The 27,292-nt window shown below is 40.1% G+C and overlaps 1 protein-coding gene across 1 annotated transcript in view; it reads right to left on the minus strand.

Annotated features, from left to right (window-relative positions):
- The window catches only part of LOC139722959 (phospholipid-transporting ATPase ABCA1-like), a 91,864-nt gene that overhangs the window by 12,456 nt on the left and 52,116 nt on the right, over window positions 1-27,292 (minus strand). Inside the window, exons 11-37 of the mRNA XM_071634241.1 lie at window positions 26,712-26,777; window positions 25,744-26,011; window positions 24,830-24,996; window positions 23,768-23,845; window positions 22,687-22,986; window positions 22,097-22,190; window positions 21,551-21,668; window positions 20,294-20,470; window positions 19,559-19,781; window positions 18,322-18,543; window positions 17,348-17,555; window positions 16,434-16,559; window positions 15,534-15,714; window positions 14,329-14,460; window positions 13,646-13,785; window positions 12,884-13,021; window positions 12,136-12,362; window positions 11,370-11,448; window positions 10,525-10,742; window positions 9,879-10,077; window positions 9,003-9,149; window positions 7,109-7,228; window positions 4,215-4,369; window positions 2,960-3,186; window positions 2,212-2,469; window positions 1,064-1,184; window positions 449-526 (exon numbers count right to left, since the gene is read on the minus strand). Coding sequence (XP_071490342.1) covers window positions 449-526; window positions 1,064-1,184; window positions 2,212-2,469; window positions 2,960-3,186; window positions 4,215-4,369; window positions 7,109-7,228; window positions 9,003-9,149; window positions 9,879-10,077; window positions 10,525-10,742; window positions 11,370-11,448; window positions 12,136-12,362; window positions 12,884-13,021; window positions 13,646-13,785; window positions 14,329-14,460; window positions 15,534-15,714; window positions 16,434-16,559; window positions 17,348-17,555; window positions 18,322-18,543; window positions 19,559-19,781; window positions 20,294-20,470; window positions 21,551-21,668; window positions 22,097-22,190; window positions 22,687-22,986; window positions 23,768-23,845; window positions 24,830-24,996; window positions 25,744-26,011; window positions 26,712-26,777 — 4,467 coding nt within the window. The remainder of the gene's footprint in view (window positions 1-448; window positions 527-1,063; window positions 1,185-2,211; window positions 2,470-2,959; window positions 3,187-4,214; window positions 4,370-7,108; window positions 7,229-9,002; window positions 9,150-9,878; window positions 10,078-10,524; window positions 10,743-11,369; window positions 11,449-12,135; window positions 12,363-12,883; window positions 13,022-13,645; window positions 13,786-14,328; window positions 14,461-15,533; window positions 15,715-16,433; window positions 16,560-17,347; window positions 17,556-18,321; window positions 18,544-19,558; window positions 19,782-20,293; window positions 20,471-21,550; window positions 21,669-22,096; window positions 22,191-22,686; window positions 22,987-23,767; window positions 23,846-24,829; window positions 24,997-25,743; window positions 26,012-26,711; window positions 26,778-27,292) is intronic.

A 27,292-nucleotide genomic window follows, 5' to 3' on the forward strand; every position in this document is an offset into this window, starting at 1 on the left:
GAACATTAGAATGACATCTGCCATATTTCAGAACATCAATTTCTTTCAAAGAAACCACTTATCGGTTTATTTGACATTTATCACCAGATAATTGATTTCTTTCCTACCAGACAAATGAAAGATGTTGGAATACTATACAAGAGACATTGCATAACAAAATATCAAGAGTGTTAAAAAGCTTACAATGCAAATATGACATATCATTTCTATGATACTGTCATCTTTCAAGCTAATTAAGATTTCCAACATGGAAAAATATACTCACAGTTTCATCAATCGTTTTGAAAACTTGCATAACTGCTTGATTGATAGCACTGTAACGAATGTTCAAATGCTACTTGCTGAGGAAACATACAATGTATCATCATCATCATCACATAGTTATTGCTGTGGCTGAAATAAAAAAAGAAGACTGAAGGTGCACATTTTCTTTCTAAAGGATCATCACCTTCACATTTGAGGGTGTTGTCAACGAGGCCAGAACTTCGTACAGCTCTTGAATAGTGTTCTTTGAGGGCAGGAATTCCTGAAATACAAAAAAAAAAAAGAAAGAAAGATGAAAGAATTGGGAAAAAAAGAGGGATATTCTACAATAGTGACACTTAATTCATTACTATTAACAGTCTCCAATGCAAATGACACTTTTCACATTTTACTCTCTCATCTTAAAACACTAGAACATGGTTATTTTCTCTTTTTATAGGTTGTTGTTGTTGCTTTGACACAGTTGCTTAAGCATTGCACAAAAAATAATATACACATCCATTAGATATTAAAATTTTTTGAAACACTGCCCAAAACCCATTCTCATGCCAGCTGAGTGCGCAATGAGAATTACTTAGAAACGATAGATGAAGAATATGTATGGAAATATCAAATAATAACATTGTTCCCTTCATCTTTATCCTTGCTTCAATCTTCACATCTGTTTGAAAATCAACAAAAACATATTGAATATCAACGATGCTCCAAAAAGTAAAAGTATCAAAGAAAATAAGACTTTGAGGGTACAAATACAGAGCCATTGTACTCTGCCACAAAGTCCCAGGGACAGAGGACTTACCGAATTGCCTCCAGAGTTCTGGGACTGGTTGATCCTAATCCACTCTCGGATGAGAGCACGACTGTCGTTGAAACTGATCAGAGCATCTTCATTGTCCTCGATAAAACTCAGTCCACCATACCTGCACACAATAATCATAGTAATAACAGCAGAGTTAAGACCACAGCATAATGTTGCTCTCTATTCTCTGTATTCAATGCGAACTTCTATCTGCAGTGATCACATGCAGGAAAACACACATATAAGTAAGAGCGAATCTGGATTATTCTGTACCTCTTGCTAATTTCACAGGACTATGCCCACATTTCATTTTCCTTTTGTATGCAACTATATATTGATCAACAATAGCAAATACAAACATTATTCACTCTTGCCAGACAGTGCCACGTTTGACAATTTACATCACCAATAGAAAGCAACAAAAAGTACGTAGAAAACTTGCCAATAATGTTCAGTTGTGATATCAGATTCGATTCAATCACATACAATGACAAAAACTTTCCTTGTACTTCTACTTCCCATTGCCACATACTACAAACGCCTTACATCTAGCGAGTCTAATCCTTTGCGATTCCTGACTTCCTGACAATTTCACAAGTAGTGAAAATTTGCGATCATGGAGTATAGTAGTGAATGGAGAGATGTACACATGCACATTGTACATTTGTATGATTAACTGTGAAGGAACTTTCATTGAACTAATTTATGAATTGGGACCAGAGATAATGTTATAGCGTGCTGCTAAATTAACGGTTAGCACCCGATTTGCAAAATTTGCAAAAACAAAAACCTCATGAAATACACAGCATATAGCAGCTCATTTTTTAACGATCACAAAGCTGAATTAAATGGACAATTCAAAGTCTGTAGACCAATATTCTTCCCTTTGAATGTCCCATACACGAAGACATGGAATCCAAACCAGTACTGTAGGAGCTATGGGAGGCAAAATGTTACAAATACCATTTCTCCATCTTGCCAAGAATGGACATTTAAGCAAAGACTCTATACTTTTCATCAAGAAAATGCTCATTCAATTCTTCACTTGCCCACCACAGAGTTTTTAGTAGCAACAGGGAAATGGGCAAGTGGGTTTGTAGTACCCCAGGGGAGGGGCAGTCACTTATCTCAACAAAGCTTGTCTGTACCTGTTGAGGATGAAATCTTCCATGGTTTTGACTATGTAGGAGCTGATGTTGGTGCTGCTCATGTTCTGCAGGTAGTCGGTGGTGGGTTCCACCCTGGTAGGCGGGGGCAACCCCTCCGCCCCCACGTCGCAGCTCTGGAAGCCCAGCTCGCAGGTGCAGCTAAGGTTCCGCTGGTCAAAGTCCTCATAGAGGTAGTCCGGGAAGTACGGCTTGGGTGGCTTGGACCAGTTGGTGGCGATGTCTGGTTCACAAGGATATCTGTACGAGGTATCAATGATACATGCGCACTATGAAGCCCACGTTACCAGCTAGTCTTGTTTTAATCATCATCATCATCATCCCCTGAGTTCGCAAATAGGTACAATGTATCACTGGTATTTTGAAGTTAAGTCTTTGAAGGGCTGTAAAATTGAAGAAGAATTCATTCCCTAGTTTGCAAGTACAATAAAACAGGCAATAACATGACACTTGTTGGACTTTTGCAGCGCACATTAGGCAGTTACCATGTATCAGATGTACAAATACATCATGTTGCCATAATGCCACAAGAAATCGTCAGGCTGAAATCTAACTGTAAAGCAATATTTCAGGCTTCATATGTATGAGTACTAACGCAGATGCACAGTTGATTTCAAGAATCTGCAATCAAATAAGATACTCCAAAAAGTGGCAGACATAACCACCAAAGAAAGGTAATGAACATGATACAAGCATGCCATTGCAAGGCGGCATCGAGAAAAAAACTCACGGACTGTCCGAGTTCGGCATGCATCGGACGCCGAGGCCTGGTCCGTTGAGGAGCGCATCCTCCATAGCCACGGAGATGGGGTTGCCAGGGCTATCCTGGCTGTAGAAGACGTAGTTGTCTGGTCCGTAGAGACCCGGCACCAGCTTGAGGGCGGAGGGTTGTTGGATCGGCGGGATGAGGGTGGCAAACAGCATGGAGAAGCATACGAAGATCACCGGCAGAATCACCTGGAGTGGGACCAAAGAGATCAAGAAATGATTAAACCCTCAAATTAATCAAGGACACTGCAACAAAATTCCACCAACATCATGATTTGACTCTGCATCAACACACCCAACTCAAAGTTTTCATCGGGTTGATTTTCAGGTAGGTCCAATGAAAATATTTGTTTGGGGTCGATTCAGCAGGTTTAGGATCTTGGGTATTATCTGACAGCATTACCCCCCTTTCCTATTAGAATCTGAAGTTTGTAAATCATGCAATGTGAAGAATAAGGAACTGTTTTCAGAATTTTCACCTCAAATATTTTACCTAGCAACTTTTGATGCTTTTTTACTGCAAGATCACATATGCAGTAAAGGTGACGACAGATTCAAACAAAGCAAATACATGTACATCTTCTTCAGAGGCATAACAAATAATTGCCCCTCACTTTTAGAGAAATTAAGAGGGCACGAGGGCAGACTGACCCATTTGCCACAGAAGCAGATGACTTGCTATACATGTATCTAGCTACTTTGTGCTGTCCAACGACACACATTCTGGGCTGTAGGTCGAGAAAAATGATTCCAGAAGGATGCAAATGTGTAATGAGTCACTCAATAGTGTTTCAACACGTCATGATCTCGATGCTTTTTCCTTAACAGTACTTGCGTTACAGGAGGCAATATATCAGATAATGAGTGATATTTGTGTAGAAACAGAAATGCTGCGAAATAGAACATTTATACAGGATGCTGCTCTGCAATGACACGAGTAATACTGTATACACCATATATTTTGCAAGTCTCATTTTTTCGCAAATCGGGACTTCCCGACAATTCCGCCAGTGGTTAAATTCGCGATCGTGGAGTACAGTACTGAATGGAAAAATGTATGCGTGCACGCCGTCACGTACATGATGAGATTAGAGTCAATATTTCCATGTGTCTTTACATTTGCAAATAGCACTCGATTTGGGAAGTACGTGAAAATAAAAAACCTCACAAAATATTTGACATATAGAGTCTGCAACTTGTCTAATGCGTGTACGAACCTGGGCAAGGAAGCCCTTCTTGCTCCGGCGGGCGTGGTGGAATCGTTTGAAGAAGAGGGCGGCAAACTGGCGCCTGATCAGCTTCAGTCCCGTCACTCGCTTGTTGCTCAAGTCCAGCACTTCTTGTGCGTGGGCTGGGGGAGTCAGCACGGTTACTATGGTAACGTACGAAAACAGTGTGAGGTTTGGTCAGGTTGGCATAAGGAGGAGAAAAAAATAATGATTTTAAAAAATACAAACAAGTTAAGAAAATCTCTGGGGCAACTTCTCAAACCCTTTCTGTGCAAAAATGACACTCAACGCACAACAATAACAAAAGGAATTAACTACAGAATTGATATTTAGAATGGAGCAGTGTTTGCTGATCAATGGATACTCATGATAGCTTCTTCTAACGTTCTACAATTCTGCACAGTGTTTTGTAGCATAAAAAGTATAAAAAAATTCAAATTCATCAAGACTAACCCTAACTCTACTACCAAAGCCACTTGCCGACACAGGTACAATGTGGGCACATATTTGAGGCCCTTGATTGGGTTGAATAAGATACACTTTGATAATTAATTTTATCATCAAAGTTGCCTTAATCTGTTTGTCATTCTAATTAAATGATTTCCTTTCTAGATCAAAGAAATTGATTCAAATCTTCTCCAAATGATATATCATTTTTAAAGCACAGCAGTAACAAAGAATGGTGCAAATTCAACACATCACAATTATCAACAAACAAGTATGGCCCAGTAAACTCAGTTTGACTGCAAAGAATTCACTTTGATAATGATGGATTAGATATCTTTTTAGCTTGTTAGTGATGATCTTTACATACATGACACACTTTATCTCCTGTCACACTCATACATTGTATCTACAAATGAAAGTGTTTAAATGCAAAAACTGATGTATACATTTTTATCAATCTACAGAAAACAAATAAAATAATGAGAATATATGTGACATTTTTAAGAATATCTTAACAAAAAATTTTCATGTAAAAGACGCAGTATCACTGAAAAAAAATAGTGACAATCTTAATAATATATTTAAACATATTTTTTAGGTGAAAGATGCAGTATCACAGAAAAAATACTCTATTTGATCATGACATTACTTTAAAAAACCTTAAATCTGCTTTTGCATTAAAATTCTTGAATAAAGACAACTCCTAAATAAAAACTCCAAAAATCTCTCAACAAACAAGACATGATCTGTCAATTAAATTTAACATTCTCCAAATTCATCACATACTTTATGACTCTTCTTATAAACTAAACAAAGATAGCCCAAAATCTCTACTGCACACAAGGTGTGCCAAGTGTATGGGCACACCGACAAATGTATGTACTCATGTACACGTATATGCCTGGGCATTCATTCCTCATTCACATTTTCTACTCAATTATCATAAAAGATGGATCCATCATGTAGATGGTAGAGAACTAAAGAAAAATGGTCACCAGTATTCAGAAGGGATTTTTTTTTTTTCATTTTGTTTTTTGCTCTTTTTTTTCTTTGTATGCAAACATACAGTTTTATTGTTGTTGTTATTTTGACCCACAAATACACAGGATGATTACCACACTTCAAGAACATAAGTGCGGTATGGATTGGTTAGTGGATTATTTTCAAGACATCGTAGGGTAAAGAAAATGTTGCTGAATGCTATGATTCAGCTGATGTGCATGACACAAGACAAGTACAAGTTCAAGGCTAGGTGAATTAATCTGGCTAGACAGACAGACAAAGAGGAAAACATGCAGGTTGTCTCTACGATACGTCAACACAGCATGCAGTGATTACGGGACGCCACCAAGGCAGAACAGATCACGAAATGCTCCCAAAGGAAAAGCATAACGGGTCGAGAAAGACCAGTGGAACGAGGAAGAAGAGAAAGCTAACCTCCCGATCACAATAACAACGTCCACTACTTCAAATCACATCTCAAGATTCCACGTAAGTACTACGCTTCATCATTTAGCATCAGGCTCAATTGCATGGTGGCGCAAGTACATGTAAATGATTACGTACAAGCTGCTGCAGTAAGATGTGCTGGATTTGGCGGCCGAATGATTGCTTCAGCTTGTCACACATTGCATTTTTTTTGTCAAAATAAAGCCCTTGAATATTTACACTACGAGGGAAAGCACCATCAAATGCGAAGCATCGAGAAATGCTTTTATCTTTATATCTTTAATAGCCAATGCGCAAAATTTATGGTGCTGATTTGTGCAGAATACATGTAATTTATAATAAGTAAACACAAACATTGCTGACTATTCCACAATAGCAGCTTCTATGGTCAAAATTGAACTCTGTTTATCTCTGCTGATTGGAATCAAATACAAATTTTCCTAAATCAATGAGTGATTATTTTTACATTCATTGTTGAATAATGAAGTATTTATGTGTAGCACCTATTTCAAGAGATATGTAAAGAGCTAAAGAATGATTGTATATATGTCACTCCATCACAACACACAAAAGCTGGCAGCATTTGAATTTTGTCGCCCTCTATATCACTTTCCAGAAGATGAAAATATACTATTAGGAAGAACAAGAGATGAAACGACAGTGGGTCAGAGATTATGCGCACTCATACATAGATCAATGGCTCTGTTTAGACTTGACAAAACATACCATGAACATCACGACAGACGTGCTTATTCCAACACACAACAAATAAAGCTTTACATCGTGCCGCAGTGTTATAGTTATATCACAACAAAATTAAACTTCCACCAACTTGAATATCAAACTTCCTGTATCTGCAGTGTTTAGTTTGTTTGTTAGAATCAACTCGTCTACTGTTAGAAATTTCTCATTCATGCGGTGAGTTTCACAAGAATTCACATTTCATTTTCTTTTTGGTTGAGTTAGTTTGTCACTCGGCAACCTACCCTCCTGCTGGCTAAAGCTGACCTGACGCGCATGACCTTTGACCCTTTTATGACCTTTCATTGCCGGCCTGAAACCACCAGATGCACCTTGAGCTTCCGTGCTCCCTACCCCCATTTCGGCTGCACTCAGGAAAAAGTTCAGTATGCAATAAATTAAAAAATATACATATGAATATGGAACAAACTACTTTTCTATATTTGAACTTATACATGTATCTCCTGATCTCAACGATGGTCTTTCTTTTCGATCAAAAAAAAAAAATTCACGTCAAGTAAAAGAGAACATTGGTCGCAGTGGTAGAGGAAGCAAGAACCGAAACTGTAAAAAGGTAGATGACATTGCCCCACATTGAAAAGAGCCATCAAGCAGACAGCCTTTGCTGAAATACCATTTTGAATACACCGCTCACTCAATGATGACAGAATTTTTTAGAGTAAACAGTATTCATTTATGTACCCACAAATGTATTTTCTAATGTGCCCCCTCCAAAAAGAAAACATGTTTACTGGTTGCACTACAACATGCAAATCTTCTTCCACACAACTTTGCTTGTTTTCATCCAGAAAATTAATTTGTTTTTCTTGACATCACTTGTCCTCCTTTTTCAAAATAGGGCAAAGTCATCTCTGTTTATTACTTGCAACATACAAAAAAGAACAAAAAAATCATCTTGGTCTTAATGAATGAAAAAAAAAAACCCATAAAAAACCGAACACCAAATTATTAGTTGCCCTTTCCCCAATATCAACATGTTAGAACGCTTTGCAATTTTTCCAAAAGAAAAACAAAAATCTTTCACCCACTCTGACATACAACTGCAGCAATATCTGCACATGCAAATTGCAAATCAAGTTTCTGTGAGCTAAAACTTAATTTTGGTTGGCATATTTGGAGGGTTCGCTCAGGTAAACTATAATTTGTCTCCACTTCAGTTCACCACTATCATTTCATATTCAAAGATATAAATTGTTCACATTTGTACTCACCATATGAATAGATGGGCGGCATTAAAGCAAGAAGTCAATAAATCAATCAATCCCAAATTACGATATTGTGTTACTGCCGATGAACAGGTGATCACTATTGAAAAACTTTTTGGTATTCCTCCAAAATTTACAGCCAGAGCAGCACACCAAACGTTTCTACTAGGCACTCTATTGTACAAATTCACACTAATTAATTGAACTTGAATACGTATGGATTTCTTGTAAGATATTATGAGAATATTTGCGTGATTTTTTTTCTGCCCTAAAAAATAGAAAGCTACATGAGATATCCCAACTAGGAACATTTAAAATATACGTTCTGTTCCATGACACTTGTATTTCAATGACACATTTGATACAGTCAAGATGTTTATTCCAGCTGTCAGCGGATCAAACATCTTCAATTCTGATACAGCTATACCAAATGCATCTTCAAGTAGAGCTACAAGTGGTAGTGATAAATCTTAAAGTGCTTCCACAAAATAAGAGTAACAAATCAACAATTTACAGAAAGAAAGCCCTATTTTGGGTCACTCAATAAGACCAGACATGTGCGTCCTGTGGTGCAGAAAAGAAACCATGCAATCTATGCTAGACATGAATTCTAAAGTGACAATTTCTGCTGACAGGGTGACTGTTCTATTACATCACACAACTATGAATAATTTGCTTGTTTGGCTGAAACATCCATACTTTCCACATGCACCCCATGAAAGACAATCTCAATAGCAATTTTGTGGTGTCTTTTAAAAGTCATATAATCATACCAAACCAAACCGGGTCTCATTTTGAAGATCGATTTTGTAAAGACGAAATGAAATCAGATGGAATCGAAGCAAAAAGATTCAATGCAAAGACTTCCAACCCACTTTCGAAGTGGAGATGATGAAGCAGGAAGAAACCTTACCATCTTGTCTCTGTAAGGGTTCTCTCTGTAAGGCAGCCATGGGCGTGGCATCTCCTGCGCTATCTACATTGTTGTCACCTTCCCCATCACCAGTTGGAGGGGGTGGGGGAGGTTGAGAAGCAACATGCTGGTGTACGGCATCCACGACTAGAGAGAGGAGAAAAGTTGTGATAATGAAAACCCTTACAAATCAAATGTGTCGTCAGATAGGTGGTAAACTTATCTATTACTGAATCCATCGTAGTATCCTCATCACATTCTCTGTTACCTTCTTCCATCAACATCACATACATTCATGACTGTTTTCTACTTATCAATTGCTCCCTTACACAATAAAAACCATCAAAGCTAGTTAACATACACTGTACCCGCTTTACCATAACAACAGAGAAGATCACATCCTCCTCCGCTTCTCTTTATTGCTATGCTAAGATTCGATACCACTACTATCAGTCCCTCCATTCTGCCTGTTAATCATTTTCATTGTTAACCACTCTTCTTTACATGACTGACTTATACCAATACCCTACCTCCCATTTTCTCTACACCTGTAGTACATTTGTACATCTCATTGTTCTTCTTCTTCATCATCATCATTGTCAGCATCGTCATCATCGTTGTCATGATCATGATCATCGTCATCGTCGTCATCATCATCATCATCATCACCATCATGATCATCATCATCACCATCATCACCATCACCATCATCACCACCATCACCACCAATCACCACCATCATCACCACCATCATCACCACCATCATCACCACCATCATCACCATCATCACCATCATCATCACCACCATCATCACTGAGATGATTCTTCACATCTTCCAAACCAGAAGACCACACCCATTGCCAACGTTAAACTCACCGTCATTGGACAGCAGACCCTCGGTCTCCTCATTGATGCTGAGGTTGATGGAGGAGGCGGAGGGCATCCGGTAGTGCCTGCGCCTCATGCTGCCCCGCCCCATGAAGGGCCTGGGCAGGCGGCCGCCGTCCGTGGCGATGTCTGTGGTTCCCGGCTGCATGTCCACCATCTCGTTCTCCTCGGTCACCGCCAGGAAGACCTATCAACACAAAATGTTGAAGAGAAGCACCGTCCAGTTGAACAGAGATTGACAACAGGCTACATCAAATCGGCACCTACACCGTGTATGAACTTCATTCTACTTATTACACATTGGAGAGAGATTATATGGAATTTTCAGAAATATTTATCATGATTGAAATCTACACAAATTTGTCACTTTGTGAGGAAAAGAGAAATTTCCATCATCCCAAGTGAGTTGCCAAATTAAGAACCAGTATCAAATTTAGCAATAAGGAGCTTAAAGGAATTCTCCCATCAAAACAAGCAATCATATATGAATGACAATGGGCTCAAATTAAAAAGTGTTTTTTTTACTCTGCTTCATATTGAAACACAATAATGAATAATAAACAATTTTCACAAAAAATATGCCACTGAGAAACAGAAATAAGCCTTATTGGGACTTGATGGCTTAAAGCTGTACCTCTTCCAAAGAAGTGTCCGAGAGGCCGTAGCTGCTGACGTACAGCTTGCTCATGTTCATCTCCAGCTCGCAGAAGAGCTTCGACAGGTCCCGGTTGCGGCCGGGGCTCAGGGGCAGCTGGTAGGAGAGCTCTGTGCCAATGTTCTCTGCCACCACCGCCTTGGGAACAAACTTTTTGATGAAGGCTGTGATGACAGCCTCGCTGCAGTATCCAAGGTCTGTTATGTGGTGGAGGAGGGGGTGGACAGGAGGGGCAGTGACAAATATATATATGATTGATATTTTTGTACTTATATACACTTTTAAAATCGAAAATTCAAATTTGTCAGCCCTCAGGGTGAGGATAATACACGTATGTACAACAAAAGATAAACTCTGTATCACTCGGTTGCTAAGGGCAACATCATCCCAGAGAATACTAGCATGACTGCACTGTGTCTCTAATCCTTCAAAACTATACTTGCACCATTCTGGATGATTCTGCCATTAAGTCAGTATACTGCTACATGAGAACATGTTACTCCTCTTCAAGATCAACACTGACACTGATTTCAAGATGCTGGGAAATAGGTATGGTAACTTGCTATCTCTGCTTTGATTCAACTACAAATTTTGTGCCAGCGTGTTATCTCACTTACTCTGAATTTTAGTATGGACCAAGCTCACCATGCTATGGCACTATTAACATTCCAAATAATAAAAGTCAGGCATCTATCATAATTGATAATGTTTCTGATTAGTAACATGATACTATCCATACCCCACGGCATAGAACCCTATCTAGAAGCATGCAACTGTATGATATATCACATGTTTTGTATCATATTGTACTGGTCAGTACAAACCTGGGATGTCTCCAGCTTCACTCGCTTTCTCCGAACTGACCACTCCACCATCTGTCTGGTCATCTGGATTGAGGTCCAGCTGCAAAGACAACAAATAGCCCATGGGCAATATATAATCAAAAATGCATAAACCTTACAGGCAAATTTCGGAGATACACATAAATCCTATCAAATCCTCATGAGCTGAGCGAACAACAAAGAATAATGATCAACTCACGACCACAAGTCATCACTTGTGGTTCCTACATTTTCAACACACAAAAATGAGGGTCATTCAAATAGAGGGGATTGCAATTATTCAGCATTTGTAATCATTGCAGTTACAATGGGAATGCAAAAAGCAGATCTAGCAGATGCTTTCTAGCTGTTACCACAGCACCAGAATTGTTGAATGGGTTATTTTCTTTCGGAAATGCTGTGTAAAGCAGGGACGAGAATATGATGTGAGGGCATCATGAAACAAGACTACCTGAGAGAGAGAGATGAAATAAAAAAAAAAATCAAATTGCTCAGTAGATTTTACATAATCACTTTCAAAATCATGGAGTAATGCTTGAAAAACAGTTGCTGCACGGTACAATTTTGGGTCAGTGAACCACTACTTTTCTACTAATCTACACCACAGCTCCATGTTTTCCATTTCCCCTCAACTGCAGTGTATTCACACAACATATAGATATAATTTTTATCAGATGGTTCTCTTTCATTACAAACATCTCCTGACAAGACCTCCACGTACAATCTGTAGGAGCAAAACCGAACTCACCGGTGCTACATCGTCATCGTCGTCGTCCCTGCAACTGCCGTAGATGTTGCCGCTGCTGAGGCTCGGCGTCCTCTTGGTCAGCACGAGGTAGTAGCCGGAGCCGAAGCGGCTCTTGAGGAAGAGGGACGTGCCACAGCAGCGCAGACGTCCGTGGCCGATGATGGCGATGCGATCGCCGAGGATGTCTGCCTCATCCATGTGGTGGGTGGACATGATCACCGTGCGACCTGCATAGAGCAAGGAGACACAAAGGTTGGCTTGGTTTTTATTTCATTTCACATTATTTTCCTTTATCTATTAATCACCAGGCATATAATGTAAAAGCTGAAATTTTTGTGTCAGCAATTTTCACATTTTGCCACGTAATTAAGACAAATTTTGCACGCTTTTTATTCTATAGACAGTCATGACAATTCAGCAATCACTCTTCAGAGAGCTCAAATGAGCAGTTAAGAGTCTTTACAGCACACACTTTGGTAAAAGGTAACTGGTCCACATTACCACGGCCAACTAAATTGCACTAAAGGACCAACAAACTACAAATATCATGTCTGATACACATCTACAATAAACCTATCTTGAGACCAAAGATATGAAATAATATAATAAGCAAAAAAATTGTGTGTGTTTATTTTTTGTTGTTGTTGCTAGTTTCATGTTGGGTAAAAATTTCCACACTGTGAAACTTTCCTCTCTTACAGTGATCTGCAAACAAAGTTCATCGTTTATGATATGCCAAACATTTTACCTGTCTTGTATTTGCTCAGGAGGTCCCAGATTTCCCTGCGGGCATACGGGTCCACCCCAGCCGTTGGCTCATCCAGAATAACCGTCTTGGAGCCCGCCATGAAGGCTATGGCAATGGAGAGCTTCCGCTTCATGCCACCTGAAGTATACCAAAGAATCAAATATATATGAGGTACATACTAACAAATGAGAGAACAACTAATGTTATAGTTACAATCAAATCTATGTTTTATAGTTAGTTCATGGTTTCAAACAAAAGCAAAAATAGGTCTATCCTGCACATTTCGGTGCATGTCAGCATGCATCATTGGACATCTGTCGGCACACGCAACTTGTCATATGCATTTATGCAGCCAAATTTTACAATGGCTCATACAAGTCTGGTATAGCAAATTAACTCTGTTACTTCTGGCAACTACAATGCACATAGATTCAATGGAATTTAAGGATGATGATCCTAGAGGGTTCAGGACAAATTCTTGCATGAATGTAAATCAATTTTAGAAGAATGTGACTATATTCTTATCAAAACAATAATGTACCTGATTTTTTTTTCATGGACATTGAAGAAATAACACAGTCATCAAGCCTCAAACAGATATCACAATAATGCAAGTAAGAAGAGTTATAATTTAAAGCACACATCATGAAACTGTGTGATGGCAGGTTTACAGCTAGTGCAAAAATCATGTATATCTAAACTGCCATGATATCAGGTCTTGTAGAACAAAAGTTCGCCCGCTGAGGTCCATCCGAACCTTACCAGAGAGATTCATGGAGTATTCGTCCCTCTTGTGTGGGAGGGCCAAGTCCTTCAGCATCTGTTCCATCTCTATGGCAACGTCTGTGGAGGTGCCGCCCTTCAGACGGGCATAGAACCACAGGTGCTCGGCCACCGTAAGCCTGGTGAAGAGGCAATCGGTAACACAATTTTAATACATAATCACCTTGATCCTACCTCCTGTTAACCCGTTGAGGACGAGCTGATATTGCTACAACACACATTTCCCATAGACACCTGCCTGAGTATACCTGGGACTCGTCTTCAAAGGGTTAATCTTTGGCACAACACTTGATGTATTTGTATGTGTTCAAATATGGGGATAAGTCTCATGCAAATTCAAATACACAGAAATAATAACAGAAATGGAGGAATATGTCTCTCCTTGTTAGATCAACCTTCACTAAATCTATTTGAAAATACTAAACCACAGGACCTTATAGTGAATGTGGTTTGTGCCATTAGCATACTTGGTAATCATCTCAAATTTTTGCAATTTTTTTTTTTCTGTCAATGCATAGTGTATGTCATTGTTCATCATCATCTTTAATACATAGATATAGGTGGTACATTGTATGTTATCGTTTTTTTTTTAAAAATACCATGAAAAATGGGCTGAAATTGAAACTGGAATTGACTGCGTAACTTCAAACAAAGGGACTAACTTGTCAAAGAGGACGTTGTGCTGGGGACACATTCCAAGGCTCTTTCGGATCTCGTCGATGCTGGTCCGGATATCTCGGCCGTAGATGTATGCAGTGCCCTCGGTTGGTGGGAAAAGACCAGTCAGTATTGACCTAGATGAGAGATCATCATTATACTATATTTCAACAGCATGAACAGCACAGGCATTCATCATATCACATACAGTTGAACCTCTCGTATCCGGACAAGTCGGGACCGGGGCTCATCCGGATAAGGGATTTGGCCGGATACGGGAGACTCAATGCTTTATACATACATATACATACACATGTACTGATATAGCCCATTGTAGTACCACATGTAGTAATGTGTATACTGCAACCTTTTCATTGTTACACTCAGTAACAGACCCCAAAATAGAGGTTCGTGTTTGCAAGAATGAAATCATTTTCTTTTATTAATTCTTGGGATGATTTACCTAAATAATTATTAAGAAATGTATCAAGTATATGTAATTCATGTGTGTTTGTGTAGGAGTTCTCAAGGAGTTGGGAATCCCCCTTTCCTCTGGTAATTATTTTTTTAAAAAAATCACGGCGAGATTGTGTCCGTATAATAGAGAGATCCGGATAAAGGGAGGCCGGATAAGAGAGGTTCAACTGTACATACTTTGTGTCCAAATATTGCACTCATTAGGACATAAGATTCTTGGTTGAAACGCTTGCTAACATCTCATCAATTTCAATCAAAATGCTCTCGGAAAACTTGACAGAAACTCATCACACACAAAATACTGAAAATGCAATTGTCACATTGACTTTTATGTCTGCTTAAATTCAACAATATGCTCAGTGTATTGAAGAATTCCATCTTCAGGGAAGGAGCCTGTGACATATCCCTACTCATTTAAACAAGAGTCCAACAACAATGTCGATAAAAGAGAACTTGCGACATCTCAAATATTACATAAGATGTCAGAAGCCATTCTGCTCTAAGAATATTCTCTACACCTGACAATGCAGTTTGGGCCAAACAAAACCTTAAAATGAGAGGTGTAACATTGACCTCATCTCAAACTGGAAATTTAGGCTCACACAGTCTTACTGTGAGCAAAATGTCACTGAAAACAATGTTTTCACTGAATAAATGGTGAAGCCGGAGAGGAGGGCACATTTCTACCCCTTCTCTCCTCCTCTCTATAACTCTAGTATGAGATTGGACTCACATGGTTGTGGTTTTGCCGGCGCCGTTGTGACCAAGGAAGGATGTGATCTGACCCTCGTAGAAGTTGACACTGAGGTTGTCCACGGCCAGCTTGCGTCCGTTGGAGTACACCTTGACCAGGTGGCGAATGGACACGCCCAGGGGCAGGTGGGTTGGGTCAGACTCGTAGTCGGACTGCGGACCTACAGTTTGGGATAAGGGATGGTTACTTTGATATTCCTCTACTTATGGATGCCACATTGATATCATATAAAGGGCATCATCTTGTTTTTCTGAAAAATGCATGAAACAACAAAACTTCATTTGTCCTAATTATCACAGAGCCAGCAGAGTTTGTTTTCTTCCAATTCATATGTAACTATTTTCTACTCTCTCTTCTCTTTAGGTCTCAGTTCAGCTGCAGTATTCTTTGATGTGTTCTTAATTTATATTTTACAACAAAGTATAAAAAAGTGACTCACCCACACAAAAATTGCCTCTGAATAAACTACATACTCCTATATGTCCATAATTTATCCACTAGTGTTGCAGCTGCAATTTTTATTTCAATGGTGATTACTAACACGTTTAAAAGCTTGAGACTTTCCTATAAAAGTTTCCTGAGTTTCAAAAAGAGAAATTGTATGTAGCTCTGGAGATAGCCATTATACAACACACAGAAAACAAATTCAATCATAAAGTGAGCTTGATCGTTAATTTCGTCAAGGAGGGCTGTTTGCTGAGGAAGGAATTCATGTCATGTCTGAAGTAAATGAAGGCTGCATGAGGACAGAAAGTTGTACAGATAAGCGTAATAACTTGACCCAAGAAGTCTCGGGTGAAATGTGAACAAACTTGCAACTCTTACGCACGCACGTAAACGAGAAATGATGGATTTAAAAGAAAATAAATGTCGCCGTACCTCCTTGGAATCTGACACCGCTCACGTCGATGTTGCTGTCGGGGTCGGATGTCCGTGGCCGGCTGTGCCCAAACCAGTAGCTCTTGGTGAAAGGAAAGTGCAGGGGACGTGGCATGCCATAGGTACCTGGAAAAGAGTGTCACAGGATGTCAAGTGAGAACCTTGGGATGTACCATCATGTGATAGCAGCCATTTGGATTCCTACAAAATGACTCCAGAAAGAAGCAACTACACGTACTAATCATTTTCCGGATTCACTTGTGGTTGCCAAAATTCTATTAGTCTTGCTCCATATCACACTTCCATACACTACACATGATTTACAATGTATTCCATCATATCACTGAACTTGTTAGCAAGCATACCCCTTGGGACCAGAGTTATAATGTTGTTTTGTTATTACAATTTAGTCACATCAGGGTTTGAAATACAATAACATAAGATAGAAAAGTTTTGGAAAAGAAAGATTACTATGTTATAACTAGATTTTGTTGCATCAAAGATCTCTCTAACAAGAATCCACTGTACCTAGGCATCACAAATTTTACTGGTTGGCCAGTCAATGGAGTATTGTAAATGTCAATATTTTTGTGTGATTAGTTTTCCGCACTGAGCCATTCAAAAACATATTCACGGGTTCTTGAATTCGTGGTGCACAATTGTCGACCCATTCAGAATGTGCAGAGAAGATTGCGCAGATATTTTTGCGGGATTTAAAATGCGCACTAGCCAGAAGTGGTGCGAAGAACACAAAAATTAATGTACCACAAAATTTCTGCATTTACAGTTAATCGGACTCTGTTTATGGCTAACATTTTTCTAAAGTCTCCGAAAAACCTTCCACCACAGGATTTGGCACTAACTTTTACAACTCCAGTGAGCACATTCAAAAAGTGATTTCAGCATGAGCTCACCTGGGTGGATGGCCTCGATGTACCAGGTGAGGACGGCGTAGAGGAACGCGTCCATCCACATGGTGGCCAGTGCCTGGAGGAAGGTGAAGCCGGTGTCACCCTTCAGGGGGCTGGTGTTGATGTTGCTCCACTGTACCCCGGTGCCCTGCACCTCGTACAGGGCCAGGTACATGGCACCGTAGCCAAAGGCTATGGTGTTTAGCACCGACTGAAGATGGAAAGATGGAGTGTGAGATAGGAATGAGGAGAAAGATGAATATTAACCCGTTCCATACTAAATTCTGAAATCTCCATAGACTTTATACACAGGCCACCAGGTTCCCATGTGGAACAGATTAAAAAGAAAGATAAATCACTTCAGAGAGACAATTTTCTCAATACCATCAACTAAGTAAAATGACATCCCTATCTCGTCTTTTCAAACAGAGCGATTAATACTCTCAATTTCTTATTGGGTAAGGGGCAAAAATAGGGAATTCATCTGCTACCACTGACATAAAACAGAATGTCTAAAATACACACATACATACAGAGTGACTGAAATTACCACAGTGTATATATGACTCATATTCAACCACTGGGACAACCTAAATTACTTTTTCAAAAAGTTCTTACAAGTTGAATAATGACAATCACTTATTCCAACTGATGTGGCTGAATAAATGCTGACTGCATTATCTATGTAAGTGTAGAATTTAGATGCCATGTATTGCTGCTGAAAAACTATCAACAAGAATTAATTATATAATTAGTGGTAAAACATTCAGTGACGACAGACAAATTACAGGCTCTCAAAAACAATTGGCACAGAAACTCCCATAGCACTGTACACACTGTCCAAAGTCCCTGGTACAGTAAGGGTTAATCACACAGATCAACTCTCAGATCCCCTCTTCTCGTGGCTACACGAGAGAGGGTGCGCGCACGGAGAAAAATTCCATGCCGATTGGGGTCACGGCGACGACGACACTCACCACGCCGAGCTTGGCGCCGCGGGTCATGTAGCTGTCCCAGGCCACCACCAGCGTGAAGGGGACGTAGGTGAGGAAGAAGATGACCGCCCCGCACGCCGCCGAGAGGTTGGCCTTGGAGAAGAAGACGCTGATGAGGAAGCAGAGCATGATGGTGGAGACGCAGAAGGAGACGAGGTAGAGGAGGAGGATGCTGGAGTTGGTGAAGGTGATCAGGTTCCCGTACTGGAGAGAGAAGGAAGAGGAAATGGAGTGAAGGAGGAACAGATTGACAGAAGGTTTAGATGCACTCATCATACATACAATCTCATTTGGAATTATGGGCAGATTCCTGCTTAGATCATCAACTCATGGGTGAGGTATACGTGCCATTACATCCGATGCTGCTCTGCATTTACCTGTATTTCAAGCACCAATTTTGATATGAGCTAATAGATTTGTGGTGACCAGTTCCAGCATTTCTGAGGAATCTAATATCATCTTCTGCTAATGTGAGACATGTAGACAACAATTAAATCCAAATCAAACACACATTCCAATCAATATTTCCCTGACTACTATCACCATCATCATCATCATCAACATCGTCATCACCATCATCATCACAAGCAGCACCATCACAAGCAGCATCATCTCCACATATACCAGCTCCTTCTGCAGCATTCTTTTACCTTCTTCATGCAAGTACTCCTCATCACTGTCACCATATCATCTTCCCCATTGCAAGAAACTTGCCATAACCCCCACTGTCATCATCATCATCATCATCATCACCAACACCAGTATCATTATCATCACCATTATCATCATCAACATCATCATCAGCATCATCCCTGCCATCATATCTTGCATTTTGAGGATGAGCATGAGGACAAAGCTGTTGATCTTGACTAGGAAACTGTCCACAAAACCCGGCCAGCCAGTGCAAGAAACCATAACCTTCACCATCACTGACACCAGTACCCGCATCAGCATCATCATCATCATCATCATCATCATCATCATCATCACCATCATCACCATCATTTAATCATCATCACTGTCATTACTCCTCCCACCTTGAGGACAAGCACTAGGAGGACGCAGCTTGTGAACATGACCAGGAAGCTGTCGATGAACCAGGCCAGCCAGTGCTAGAAACTTGCTTTAACCCTACAATCACAACCATCACCATCATCCTCATCATTATCATCATCATCATCATCATCATCCTAATCATCCCTATCATCATCCCTCGCACCTTGAGGACAAGCACGAGAAGAACACAGCTTGTGAACATGACCAGGAAGCTGTCGATGAACCAGGCCAGCCAGTGGACGCCGTTGCTCAGCCCCATCACCTTCATCACCTCCTTCAGCCGGCGCTCCTTCTCGTAGACGATGCCCTTGATGATCATCGCGACGGAGAAGATCCAGGATATGATCATGAAGAGGGGCAGGACGCCTGACAGCGACTGTACAAACCTGTAGTAAAGAGATGCACATATATGTAAATACACACACATACACGCACAAACAAGTCCAAAATGGATGAATACAACTTTCCTCTTTCAATCTATTTCAAGAAGTATTGACTCATTTCTTACTTTTTAAATTAAATGTTATGTCATGAGCAAGTGTATGCATACTTTTCTCAGCTGCCTGAATATTCTGGAGTCCTTGATGAGTAAAACAAATTTCAGCAGAGAATTCAGATCATTTCACGTACACTGTAATTTGAAGCATAATGATTTGCAAAAAGTATCATGTATGTACATGTACATGTATATATGCAAGCTTACCTCCTTTTTTAATGCAGAGTTTTCCCCCACTCTCGAAATGTTAGCCTGACCACACATAAGTAGAGTTTAGGAATTGGCACAAAAACAGTCCTAACAGTACTTAATAGCGGATCACGAATCCAATCTTTATACAATATTGACGCTATTGGAAGAAGGCAAAGGATGATATAAAAAAAACAACAACACTAGACTCACAGGTCATTGATGTAGCAAGGGTAAGGGAACTGTTTGATGTACATCCCCGCTCCGAGGTCGTCCTTTCCTGTCAGCACCTTGATAATGGCCTGCTCCATGATGTCCTGGATGAAGATGAAGCCGCTCTCAAAGTACTTCCGGTCCCGGATGTTCCCCCTGGGCCCCGGGAACCAGTACCTGAGTGGGATGAGTGAGAGAAACAGATGGAAGTGGGGGTGGGGTGATGTTCCTTGGTGAGATATTCTTTGGATCTTGAGGATGTCTGGCCTATTGCTAAGCAGTTCACAAATGTTCTCCTTAAAAATGTCTGCAGATGACACAGTTCATCTACATTATTTGACATCCTTATCCCTTAAATTTGAGATACCACCCACAAAAAAAAAATGTTCCTAGGTACACATGTACACAAATATGATTTTCTGAATAGTTTGTAGATTCTTAGCTGTTATAAGATACAGACACAGAAATGAAGGAATGGGTGAACCATCATTTAACGGAGGATTATGGAATCTTAGCATAATGTCATGTTAACATGAGATGGACAGTGTGGTCTTGTTACATAGACCAATATGTTTGCTTCTTTTCAATAAGACATGTGACTGTTTGTGTACAGATCAAAATAAGTATCTGTGTTATTCTGAGGGTTTCAAGCAAGGTGAGTTGACAAAGCATAGCATGGTACAGTGTACACAACCTTTGAATTACGACTTTGTCATTCCGTTAATACAGGACATTTAGAGTGCTCCATGAGCACCCCTGTAGCACTCTAAACTCTATATGAGCAGACAATCAGGCTCTGAATGTATGTATGCCCCTCTCAAGGCTAGGTTTTGAAGGGCTCTTGAAGCTCTCTAAACTCTGTAAAATGGTCATGAATGTTTAGAGTACTCTGAAAGCGGAGACCCCATTGGTTTGAAGATATGAGTAGTAGTGTTGCACTGCCTTGATCACAACCATGACATTATTGGTCAAGAAAACACCCTACAGTATAGACACAAAATATGCACAGCAAGCTCCAGCTTGTACTTTGCGTATTTGTATGTTCAAATTTATCATTTGCGCAAAGGTTACATCACATTCATGACTCTCTACTCTGCCACTTTGTGCGCTGTCTTGGCAGGCGGTGACTCTGTATATGGACAGACTCAAAGGGGCATATGTTGAAGTGCTCCAGGAGTGATGGTGTGCCCGACTTTGTGTAGAAATGGGGTATGTATCAAACTTAAACTACTATTGCTTGATAATGAAAATGCTCACTGGTCTATAATTTTGGTGGTGCTCTCACTGACGGACGAGTCCATTCTGATCTTGTAGTCCACAAGTGGGGGGATGTAAGTGCTGTTTGGATCCGAGTCCATGTTGGTGAAGACGAGGCCTACACAAAGTATAAAATCCAGAGCACACATGATAAATATATAACCTCCCTAGATACCCTGCACTTTAAGACATACTTACAAATTAAATCTTGCCGCAGTGCCAGCATAACAGCTTTATGTCTTGAAAAGGGGGATAATTGTATAGACTTTCATCGACAAGGCATCTTACCTCGTTACGACATGGAGATGAAAAGAAAAAATTTCCATTCTTGGATGTGAAAAGATACACATTTACTTGGTTGAATGATTAGTGATTGGGAAGGACAGGGTAAGGTCCACATCACATAAACTTGACTTTCGTTGATTAAAGTGCTGAAATTTAATAACTGTTGGGATCAAGATTTTCCTCTCCGCCAAATTTGATCTGTGTCGGATGAGACAAGAAATTCTTGCCATTCCTCTCTAGTAATAAACACTACACACTTACCAGCCCAGAAGGTGTAATTGTCAATGTGCAACCTGGCGTCAGCAACCAGCTGTTCTTCGCTGCTGTAACCATGGAACCTGTTCAGTTCGAAGCACTGGAGAAGAAAGAGACAACCCATGATGGGTGATGAATGCATTTAACCCATTGTGTGCTTTGAGTAGAAAGGCACAAAAATGAATACTGTACACTGTCCATAGACCCTGGCATAGCAAGAGTTATAGCACTATCATGCAGCTACAACTGCAGGACTCAATTTGTGTTTGCGTGGTGCTTTGTGAGTTTGAAACTTTACGGTGAAAGGTCAACTCATGTCACATTTCTGACCCACAGCACTGTAACCTGTAATGACAGCGACATCTAATCAACAATCAAAGCCTGCTCACACAAGCTGTGATAGCTAAATTGGAGTTAACATCATCATATTGTGTGCATTTTTTATGCAGTAAGAAATCAAACGGACAACTACTTTCATCAGCAGTTCTTCTGAAGAAAAAAAACTCAAACCAGTTCTCGTCATTATGATCAGTACTTGCACAATGCTTACTCATCTTTTATCGTCACATCTAAAGAGCAAAGTCAAATTCACTCACTTCCAGAGCTATGAGGGTGGTGTTGGCCAACGCATCGATGGTATCCAGAAGCTGGAGGATGTTCTCCGTGTTGTTGCCAAAGAGGTTGGGGTAGGTGAAGTTCCCCAGGCCGGTCTGGTTCCTCAACCAGGGGGGCAGGGTGGGCATGCCCGGAAAGTCCGGGGGCAGGGTGAAGCCGTCCGGGAGGGGCACCCGGGTTGGCACCAGGTCCTGCGGGTCGTCGGGGAATGGGGGAAGCCCCTGCCTGGTGCGGTTCAGGCAGGACGCCATGGCTCGCGGGTCATCCTCCTCCACAAACACCTGCACAGAGATTGAAGTTTTCAGAATCTGAACCATAAGCACATACCCTCCCCATCATCACTGATAGTCATTTGGCGATGGTCATCAAAGCACAAACACACAAACACACACACACACACGCATACACACATACACACATACACACATACACACGTGCAAGAATGCATTCCACCACATCATCTTCAGTCTACCGGTACAAAACAATACATTCACAGAAACATACAGGTTAGATAAATGGATGGTTAAATGCATATGTACAGGTCCCTTAACACAACAGGGAATATGCCCTAATTCTTTAGGGGAAAAAAAGTTAATACCCTGCTTAGATGCATTGACATCCATACAGTCTCTTTCACTTCTATTTAAGTAACCTGCACAAGTATGTGACAGACAGGATAGAGCTTGCTAAGTTTCAACTGTAGAACATTGAACCGTACAAATATATGGTTAAGATCCAAGAATTTCATTGTTTCAAGTTACCAGACAAAAAGAACAAGAAAACAAAACACAATATAATAACTTTTCTCACAATATAAAGTCACAACGCAATAATAAAACATTGCTATATATGAGACATCAGGACAGTATGACATGTGAAACAAGATATTTGAGGATTTCAGAGAAAGCTGCTACATCTCTGAAAATGTGGCAAAACGACTAATCATTCGTTTTTCATTTTTCTTTTTCTTTTTTGAGAAGGGTGGGGGGGAGGAGGCAGTTTATCTTTTTGTACCAGGCTTTCAAGTATCACTGCATTCATCTGAATATCTGAAAATCTTACCCTAACACAGGGAGAAACCACAAGCCATTTCTCTGCAAGATCCTTCATGTCACGAAGACTGTTGAACACAGCATCAGCCTGTTGAGAGAGCAGGGGGAAAGAGATAGAACAAGGAAAGATACAACATTTTTTAAAGACAGAAGCTCTCATATTCCCATCCCACATTAAAAAAAAAAAAAAAAAAATCCTAAAAAAACCCCCAAAACACCATACCTTTCAAGGTGCATGCAATAACTACAACAGCATAGTGGTAAAGGATTGATGGAATTTTGTGGTACATGTTTTAAACAGCATGTATAGTAATTACTCAAGATACAAACCATATGTCAAATACAGCAGTCATTCAACTATGACATATTGGTCTACAATTATACTGTCATGATGAACATCCTTGAAACTTGATTGAAACTGTTTTATATACTTCATTTGATGAATCCTTCATTCCGATTTGTTGAAATTGGAGGCAAACATTCAACAGTTGTCTTCAGCCCAATGGTATCCAAAGTGACCCACAGTATCATACCGCCCTAATTTGATTCTCAGCAGTTATTGCATACAAATAAGTGCTGTAAATGCTTGGCTTCCATAGCATGAGAGGCGACCTTTGCCAAATGCGATTTAAATTCAAACATCGATGGCAGCGCAGATGGGTGAATTGGCTAGCGTGATCAAAAGCAACTCAGTACAATTCATTTGAATTTATTCCACATACATATGACAGATATGGACAGCATTTATTCGGGCCATTGTTAACATTATTGCCCCATGGGATCTCAACTAAATGCTGTAAATGCTATGTTCCATAGCATGGAGTTGAGATTACCAGAGGCAATATGTAAAAAAATGCCCTGAAAAGCAGTTCATATCTGTATGATTATGACAGAAATGGCCGCAGCAACATATGTTAAATTTCTTGATGCTAAATGTAGGGCATATCCACTACAGTTATACTCAAGTGTCACGGGAAACAGATCTGACACTTTTTTTTAAGGTTCCGGGTTCAACGCCCACACTCGTTTTGCACATCCCACCCCCCTGGCTGGTGGGGTGCCCCAAACTGACCTCCTGTATGATCTGCCTTGTGGCGTTGGTGTCCGGGGTGTAGAAGATGTACCCCTGGAGGAGGGGCAGGAAGAGGGAGAGGATGTAGTCTGTCTGCTTCTCATTCTTGGATCCCTTCAGGAGGAATTGGGTTAGCCAGGGGCAGCGGTCACTCGTGGGGAGGGTACCTGGGTGTCAAAATGACCAGTCGACAGAACAAGTGACAAATGTCCAGCAGATTCATAGAAGCCCTAAAAATCAATGACCACTCAATAAGATCCTCACTCTCGAACAACTATCTCGTAATGAAATTAAGTCTAAATGGCAGCTAGCACAAAGTCTAAATGGCTGCTAGAACGAATGCCTGATGTGGGGAAACGGTCTCAATACCTAGAAACATCCAGTGTCTAGCACCAAATATCCATGAACATGTGCATGCATTGCCATCTTCAAAACTGATTGGCAGAGAATCCTAGTTCAGAATCAATGTCATTCTAGCTCTCAACTTCATATACTCATCTCTATTTGAATGAAATTGAGCTCTAGCTTTGACAATCTACTTGTGCTATATAAGGCAACATATGAGACACTGAAAGGTTCTCGCTTAATGGGCAATTACCCCCTGGACAATTACCTGGAGCCTTCCACTGACCCTAACCCTAATCCTGAAACTAAATCCTAACCCTAACCCAAACTCTAACCCTAAAGCTAACCCTAATCCTAATCTTTACCTTACCTTACCTTTTCACTATTAAACCAGTATTTAGCCAGGGGTAATTGCCCTGATATGCACTAAAATATGTTTCTTCTCATGAAAAGGCACAATTTTGAAAGTCAATTAACTCCCATTTGATAGCAAAGGAGAAAATACATGCATACTAATAGTGAATGAGGCCACAGGGAAAAGAAGTGAGGATGAGGAAACCTAGTCTCACCATTATCTGACGGCCCTTTTACTTTCTCACTGGAGCTGACGGCCACGTCTTCCGTACCGATCTCTTCTTTCACCAGCTCCTCGCGTTCCATCTCCTCCTCCTCCTGCTCCTCCCCTTCATCCCCCGAGGGACCGAAGGGGAGGCCCCCGTCCAGGCTGATGTCCGTCAGGAACGGCAGGTCTCCGCAGATCATCTCCCCGGTGTTGTTGGTCTTCATGATCTCCTGGATCTCCTCCACTACGCTTTGAAAGCTCTCAAGTTCTCGAATCTACAACAAAGAAACATTTGTTTTTGTTTTTGTTTTGTGTGTTCAGTCATTACCAATATTTCTACACAAATAATTGACAATCTATTCCATCACATCCTAGAAGCTCTCAGGTTCTTGGATCTCACGTAGAGAAAACAATTGTTTTTCTTTCTAGTCATTACGAACATTTCCTCACAAATGTTTTTAGGATAATCTCTTTCACCATTCTTCAGATGCTCTTATCAGAGCTGAAGTCAATAATTTTTTTCCCCCAGTGATTACCAGCAATCTTGTTTCCTATCTAAATCATTGCTCAAGACAGATTCTCTTGATTTTTTTTTCTGATTTTTTTCTTAAAATGCAACAGTTATTTCCACGCTTCCTATGATAACAGAATAAAACACTATTTTGAAAAATGCATGACAGCTTCAAATCCTACAACAAAACAAGAAATATTCAGCTGTTTTTGTCTGTTTCTTTTCTGTTTAGACACAAGAGAAAATGATAAACACAGTGTGAAAAAAAACCCTGCTGATTTATACTGTGACATTTTTATTTTGAAACATGAGCATGAATAAACTACAATATAACAGAAAGTGGAAACATTGTGAACTGAGACATCACAAAGTCCATCACAAATTAACACTGAGTGCCCACAAACATACACACATACTGACTATCACAAATTTTCATTTGAGTGCCCACACACGCTGACTCCCACCTCTTTCATGATGTCCTGTATCTCGTCATAGATATTTGGCGGGACATCTCCGGTGGTATTTCTGAGCTGGATAACAGAATGAGAAAATGAGAGAGAGAGAAAAAGGAAACATATTAAAGATCCCCCAAAAAGCTAAAGAATAAAGTATCACTCTAGTGAGAGAGAGAAAGAAAAAAAAAGAAGGAAACTTATTTAAGACTCCAAACAAGTTGAGTCATGTACACTGTATCACTTTACACCTTCTCCCTCTTCCTGCATTACAAGTTTCCATAAATTTGACAAAAAATAGGACAGTACAGAGAAAGTAACACTTTCAGTGTGCTCATAACTCATGAGTAAGATTAGTATCTAATATTTCATTCAACACTTACGAAAGTAAAAGAGGTTGAGTGTACTAAAATGTTGCCACCATGAAGATCCAAAATTATCTTATGAAGTTTACTCCAGTTAATTCAAGTTTTCTACAGAGCCTAACTGCTATTTGCTTGTCCATAGTGACTAAATAGGCTCAAATATCCCACTACCAAGCTTTCAGTTTCAAGTCGAGTGTTAGATCTGTGTTGCTTGCTCATTTTGATTAC

The sequence above is a fragment of the Diadema antillarum genome, unplaced genomic scaffold, assembly GCF_040938485.1.
Source record: "Diadema antillarum isolate AM-2024a unplaced genomic scaffold, OU_Dant_1.0 scf00000178, whole genome shotgun sequence".
Taxonomy (NCBI): domain Eukaryota; kingdom Metazoa; phylum Echinodermata; class Echinoidea; order Diadematoida; family Diadematidae; genus Diadema; species Diadema antillarum.